At 46.5% G+C, this 7,500-nt stretch overlaps 1 protein-coding gene across 1 annotated transcript in view; it reads right to left on the minus strand.

The window, feature by feature from the left end:
* Positions 1–7,500, minus strand: part of LOC143314870 (thyrotropin-releasing hormone-degrading ectoenzyme-like) — a 131,450-nt gene that overhangs the window by 55,965 nt on the left and 67,985 nt on the right. Inside the window, exon 5 of the mRNA XM_076722150.1 lies at positions 7,047–7,201. Coding sequence (XP_076578265.1) covers positions 7,047–7,201 — 155 coding nt within the window. The remainder of the gene's footprint in view (positions 1–7,046; positions 7,202–7,500) is intronic.

Here is a 7,500-nt window from a genome sequence, read left to right on the forward strand (position 1 = left end):
GGTTGAATTAATGAGCGAGAGGGAGATCAACAGATGAAGAGAGTAAATCTGTTTTCCTGAATCTCGTCCAGTGTTTTTCTTTGTCTGCTTTAATTAACAGACAGCTGATAGGAATAGACTCAGACTATCTCCTGGCAAACATGATTGCATGTGTGTGTGTGTGTGTGTGTGTGTGTGTGTGTGCGCACGTCAGAAAAACTTGAACCATTCTGTGTTTTTCGGTGCAGAGATATTCTCGACAATCAGCTGATGGAAAGCGCTGATTGTGTGTTCATTTCACTGAGTGCACACACCTGGACGGCGGACACACATCTGGACACACACCTCCACGCTTTGCCTGCAGACAAACCTACGCTCCACATATAACACCAGCTAATCCACCATCATCTGTGCACACCTGGGCGTCTGGGTCCACAAGCTATATCTGATCTGCACGTCACCTTAGACGTCACTGCAATGCTTCACATGTGAATCACCTGGCCGCATATCCTGCTGATAACCTGCACAAATCAGCTCAACACACCTGCTCACGTCACCTATAAAAACCATCTGACACCACGATGGTTAAGCTCTGGTTGATCATCAGGGTTTGGGTTTAATTAACTGATTTGTTAATGTAAGAAAAACTTAATGTACAGAAGATATTCAGCTAACAAAGGCAGCGTGGAGGAGGACGGACGGACGGACGGACGGACGGACGGACACGCTGCTGGAGACGAGGAGCTGATCCTGGATGAAGCTGGTTCAGCTGCGTCTCTGACCTGCTCGGACTTCTTTGTCTTCGTCGAACTCAGAAAAGTTCATCTTCTGCAGCTTCCCAGGCTTCCTGCTGTCTTGCCTTAGGTTAATGTACGCTTCCCCTCGTCTTCTGTCCTCTGTGGACATTAGAGAACTGAACTCAACTGACCTGCTTTCATTCTAAAGGAGAGAATGAAAACACACACACACAATCTCAAACACCATCTCCTGAACTGAAGGGCTGACGATCATCTGCCCTTATTTTCTGTATTTAATTGAGGAAGATTTGATTTTCTTCTCAGGACTCTGAAAATTGCTTCCTGTGGTGTGAGTGACAGACTTTCATGTCTGATTTGATTATTATCTGGTTCAATTACAGCAAGACGTAACTGACGATAATGAATTGATGTGTGTGTTTTTACCTTGTGTTTTTGTATGTTCGTATTCTGCATCTTGATTATGTGAAGAAAAATCTGATTGGAGAGGACGTCAGCAGGAGCTACAGCCCACACAGACCAAAATATATCGCTCTATAACCTTTACAGCAGCCATAATGGATATTTGTATAATATAATTGTTGCTCGTAGTGCTGTTTTTTAGGGAAAAAGCTGTAAAAAGCCACTGAGCGCTGCCTGCTCAGCAGCTAACAGCAGACAGACACAGTTAGAGACGAGCTGGTTTAACGTTGAGGAACATGTAGAGATGGTGGAGACCAAAAACAGAGCGAAAAGAGAGAATACTGGACTGACCTTCATCAGGTGACGCAAACACACCTCCTAATAAAAGATAATATATGGATTCCTCCAAAACTGCTGGATATGACACATATGAACAATGCTGCGTTCACAGCTTGTTTCTGCTGCCCCCAAGTGGCCAAAAATCTGTTATTGCAGGTTTAATATCTCATTAACGGAGCAACACTTTGAATATAGCCAACAACACACACGTCTGAAAAAGTGAAATTAGTAATGGACGCCAAAAAGTGTGAAAAACCTGACAGCAGATTCACTGGAGGCAGCATCTAGTGGCCACCGGCGGTACTGCAGCTTACGGCACTCTGACACTGACTTCACCCTGCTGAACATCAGCTGTGCTCACTTCACTGTCTGACCTGATCTGCTGTATAACTCCATCTGTGTTTCCCTCGCTCGACAGAGGAAAACAGCCTGTCTGCTCGTATTTCAGTCCACATGTTCTCCATCTGTTCACCTGAGAACAGCAGCGGCGGCAGCAGCAGCGTACAGCGTACACTCTGAACCTGTCAACAACAGCAGCAGCAAACATCCACCCAACACCGCCCCACTTTCACTTCTGTCACCAGTCTGACGGTGGCAGTGCCATGTGTGCTGATATGATGGAATATAAGACCAGAACAACCATCAGGTCAAACTTTGACAGCAGTGATGGACGCCGACGTGAAAACATGTCGAGCAGAGGAGGCTAATGTGATGGATGACGACGGCACATCCTCTAAATCACACACACGAACCCTTCACCTAAACTAACCTGCTCAGAACTTTCACCTGAACTGGAAAATAAATGAGAAACTTTTGTATTTTTTTCCACAGATGGGAGATAATTTCAACAATTACTACCTGCAAGCAACTTTTTTGTAAATCAAAAGCCAAAGCGATGGATCATCTTCAGCTGCTGGCCCTAAATAAAATAAAAACTTTGGGATCCCTTCAGCTTTCATGTAGCGCCATCATCAGGTCAAAACCTTAATTTGTCCAACACTTTGGTTTATACATGAAGAACTGCGACTCCCATCAGCCCCAGCGGTGCTTTGTTTGTCGTGCTAATTAGCAACTGTTAGCACGATCAAACGCTAACCTAAGATGGTGACTGTGGCAAACATTATTAGCATGTTAGCCTTGTCAGTGTGAGGATGTTATCATGCTGATGTTAGCATTTAGCTCAAAGCACTGCTGTGCACACCGGCTAGCATAGCTTTAGCTCTTATCTGTTCTCCTTTCAAGACTCTTCTACTGTACCTTTAACATCAACCTGTTTCTGTCTGCAACAAGGACAACCTTATTCATGACCCTCATCACCTTCATCACCTTCATCACCAGACAAACAGAGGACAGAGTCTCTGTTCTCTGATTACAACGACAGCCACAGCCGCTCTGCCTCTGATATAAATCACACAAAGATGAATCCTAACAGTTTCCTCTACTACACACGGCTAACGGTATTATTTTATATTAGAAATAAAAAGTCTCAAGCAGCCAATAAATATCACACTAGGACTGCTACATACTTCATCACGACAATTATGTAGATTCACAGACTCGAGCCGCAGATTAAATTTAATACATACTGGAACGTCCCGAATCACAGATATGTAACTGTGATCAGTCAAAACGTAATTATTCATCAAGAATGAGTCTAACCGAAGAAATCCGTCCCATTGTGTCCCCACAACATGATGAATACGCAGCACACACACACAGACACACAGTCCACGTCCAGCTGACCCCGTCCCCCAAACGGCTTTCAGAATAAAAGCCTGTTTTCCAGTTAAACTCATTACAGCTGAACTGGTTGATTTCTGAAAGCTTCAAACAAGTCTCTCCTGCTTTCTGAGTGTGTGTGTGTGTGTGTGTGTGTGTTTGTGTGTGTGCGAGAGAGAAATAAATGGCTTCAGGATGAAATGGAGTGCAGAGCGGCAGACAAAGCATTACTTTATCATTTTCCTTTCTTCTCGCTCTCCCCTCTGAACCAACACACAAGATGAACAAAGATGTAGCAGCAGACAAAAACAGAAGTGACAGCGAGACAAAACCGCATTTTTAAGACACATCCAATAATATTAATGACTTAATATACTGTCGAGCATCGCGCTCTGAAGCTCAATATTGTTGGTTATATAGTTTGTTTGTTGCAGCAGCAGCCTGGAGGTAACGCTCATCCAGACTCCGCAGAGAAAAGTGAGTCTGAGGCCACATCCTGGAGGAAATTAAACGAAAACGACACTTTCTTCAGTCAGCCGAAGGCGCCGCAATATTTACACCCAACCCTTCTCCATCATCGAAATGATGCCACCCAGCACCGTGGCTGCAGACGGCCTCGACTGGTTTGGACAGTTCACCCCGGTTACAAAAAAGGGTTTGGGTCGCTCTGCTTAGACGTGCGTAGCAGCGCAGGCAGTTTTATTTTCACAGGTTTTAAGATATCCTGTGATTTCTGCTGCCACTCAAATACACTGGAGGTCAACGGACGTCCATCTGAGGTGTTCGAAGACTTGAAACGCGACCACGGGCAGATCAAATGTGCTTCACCTCCACTGCAGGGATATTTCAACAGCTCAGCACGTCAAGCCAAAAGCACACATGTCTAAACGTATGTGTGTCCATTTGCGTGTCCATGTTCTGGTTTGTCATGGTCTGGAGCCCTCGTTTCCAGTGAAGGGAAACCTCAACGCTTCAGATTTACTGGAGATCAGAGCTCTGACACTGATGACTGCATTCTGAACCAAGACTGCAGTCACATGACACAATTTCTCAGCTGGAAAACACACAAACGCACTTAAAAGTCTTTTCTATCTGCACAAGGGTTAGCATTTACAAGACAACAAGAGAGGACCGAGGACAGAACCCTGGGGGGCCCCACAAGACACTGACAGAAACTCCAGACTCCTGAATCCTGCATCTTCATGAGTGCTGATGGAGCAAATCCCTGCAGCCACGTTCCAAAATTCTGGTCCCACAAGGGTGAAAATGATCTATTTGAGTGAACGGAGTCTTTGTGCATCGAGGAAGTGCCCACATACATGGTCTGAGTTCATTAGCTTAATGAACGAATGTCGATGTGTTTCTGCCTGTTTGTTTTCTGGCTCTGAGTACAGGAGGGAACGCAGCCAAGAGGCGCTGAGGAGGCATCGAGATCCAGTCGATCGGACCACAATGGGGGCAAATTACCTGCCAAGATAAGCAGCAGATGTTTGTGAGCGCTGGTTACCCGTTAAAACACATGCAAATGGAAACATCTTCATTTGCATAATGAGCAGCAAAGCGAGGTCCAATCACAGCGGATACTCGACACGGACGTCGGCTGTAGCACCAGGTGTGACCTGCCGTCCGGCCGTGCCGTCCACCTGTGACTGGATCACCCAGGTGTGAAGAGGGTGGACGAACAAACCCGAAGCACGGCGAGGTCACGTGGTCGCAGTGAGTCTGAGCCCGCCTTGTTTTAAAGGCAGACTTTTTTACAGTGCCGCGCTCTCTTTCTGTCTCTCTTCATCTCTTTGTGTCTCTTATTCTCCTTTAACGGATGTCATCTCCGTTCTTTCTCTCCTCAACTTTTTTTCTTCGCCTCTTTGTCTCTCTGTCTCCTACGCTCTATCGTCCCCCCTCCCTCTCGTCCTGTATCGTTTAAGCTCGCTCGCCCGCTCTCTTTCTCTTTACTGACTGAAACCTTTAAATTTTCTTCTGCTTCATCGTGTTTGTCTGCTTGTCACGTATTCCATGTCGTACTGTAAAAACAGGATCATCTCCTCTGCTGTTGTTGCCTGAGGAGCTTTGTAACACGCATGCACACGCGCACACACACACACACACACACACACACACACGCACACACACAGCCCACTGGAGTTGCAGTTGAGGCTGTTTTGACTTCTGTCACGTTCAGTCTGTTTACAACCGGATCATTTGCATCTGTTAAAGGAGAAGTCAGCGTTCTTTCACCCTGGGCCTCGTGTCACGGTTCACTATTAACTTTTTTTCTATTTAAATTCAAAGTAGGATGCAGCTGAATGTGAAAGAGCGTCGGCGATTTCACAGCAGCAGCAGGTTCGGGCTCGGTAGCAGCAGCGAGGTTTGGTCTCTGCCAGGTAATATACTAAAAACAAATTCAGCCACCGCAGGTGTATCACTCTCTCCAAAGGAACATTTTTACCTCATAAACATTATTTTGAGCTCCATGCTGGTGTTCTGGCATGCCTCGACATGCGGGGGGGGGGGGCAATGTGCAGGACCTGAGAGCTGAATCTTGAACAGCACCACATTGGAGAGCTCTCACCACGTCAGGAAATCAGAGGACGGCTACGAGGACGCTCTCAGAGAGGTAAACAAGGACTGTCGACTCCTGCCGAGGCTGCAGAGCTCCTGTAAAAAGTTATTCTGACGGTAATGTTGGGATGTTTTTAAAGTGCATCAGGCTCAGCATCAACACGAGGCGAGAGACGATGAAAACCATCACCGGTCCGATCGAGGAGGCGAGCGAACGTCTGACCGTCTGAATAAAGCAGCAGCTTGTGATTCAGGGGATGTTTTGGTGGGAAGCAGCTTTTTCATCTCGATGTCGATGCTCTTCATGACTCATCCCAGCAGGCTTCATCATCTGAGCCTGCTTGAAGACAGACTTCGCATTTAGAGCTCCGAGCAAACACTGATATTATGCTACATGCTAATATTTGCTAGCAGCCGTCCCGTGAGCTCATACATGAAGTGACGTAAATGTTGAAGTCGATTCATTTCTCTGCACATGTTGAAGGCTTCACACAGAAATATGAAATACAGTTAAGTCATTAAATAAGTAAATAACTGTGACAGACTAAATGAGAGCCAAACTGAAGTAGCTGATAGCGCTGACAGTAATTACTGTACTGTGTGTTTACCAGCTGCGAGTGTCACATTGTTATGGATCTGTGCTGGTAGGTTGCTCTCTGAAACCCGACTGGCACAGACACAAGACGCCATACGCCACTTCAACTGACAGCTCGTTAACAGAGTCGCACATGTGCCAGCGGCGCCATTAACAAAACACACCGAGACACACACATTTCACACCGCTGACTCGAACGGAAAGGTGCTGCGCCGTCTGAGAGGGCGACACATCGAACCTGCTGCTGAACAAGCAGAGCGCCGGGGTGTCGAGGCGAGTTATTCAAAGTGAGACATCTTCATCTTCATCTTCATCTTCATCTACAGATCAGAACTCATGTCGACTTCTGCTGCTTCAGTAAAGTCTGGCAAAATGTTTTTGACCCACTGCCTACAAGTGCGATCATGTTAGCCGTTCTCGCCGTGAAGCATACCTCACACACGACTCCCCCTGTCGTAACCACAAGCTCGTTGAAGGCAGCCATATTGGCGGTGGATGGAATTTTTGTTCAGTCAGTCCATCAAAGACTTTGGTCCATTGGACTGAGGCTGGTCGGGGTCCTCAAAAATGAACTTTCAAGCTCAAAAATCCAACATTCAGAGCAGCAACTGACCAAAGCAACACTGGACAAACTGCTGCGGTTTGAAATCTGAGGCCGTCTTGACGTAATCATTAATTAAGGCGGTTAAATTTCCTACCTGGTGGCAGATTTCGTGGACGACGACCATGGTCAGCTCCATCTGATAGGACGACGATGACACCTCAGCGTCCAACAGGATCTTCTGCTCCACGAAGACGCTCAGCCCCCAGTTCTCCATGGCGGCGTACGGGTGTTTGGGCACCGCCAACAAGTCTGGAAGACACACACAACAACACACTGTGGCTTTCCAACACTCTGATTGTGTTCCTCCATTAACACACTCTGTCAGCTCCATCCACTGAGATTCCCCCATTGAAATAAAAAGCGACGGCTGCTCTGACAGAGCGACCGCTGGCATCAGAGCAGACCCCATTTTGGGTTAAAATTAAACCCATGAGTCATTTTAACAACCTGCCAAAGAATCCTTTTATCCCCACAACATGGAGATATGGAGTCTTCAGATATAACTCTACATATATCTGTACGAGGGAGAGACGGAGAGATGAGGACAG

The sequence above is a fragment of the Chaetodon auriga genome, chromosome 22 (genome assembly GCF_051107435.1).
Source record: "Chaetodon auriga isolate fChaAug3 chromosome 22, fChaAug3.hap1, whole genome shotgun sequence".
Taxonomy (NCBI): Eukaryota; Metazoa; Chordata; class Actinopteri; order Chaetodontiformes; family Chaetodontidae; genus Chaetodon; species Chaetodon auriga.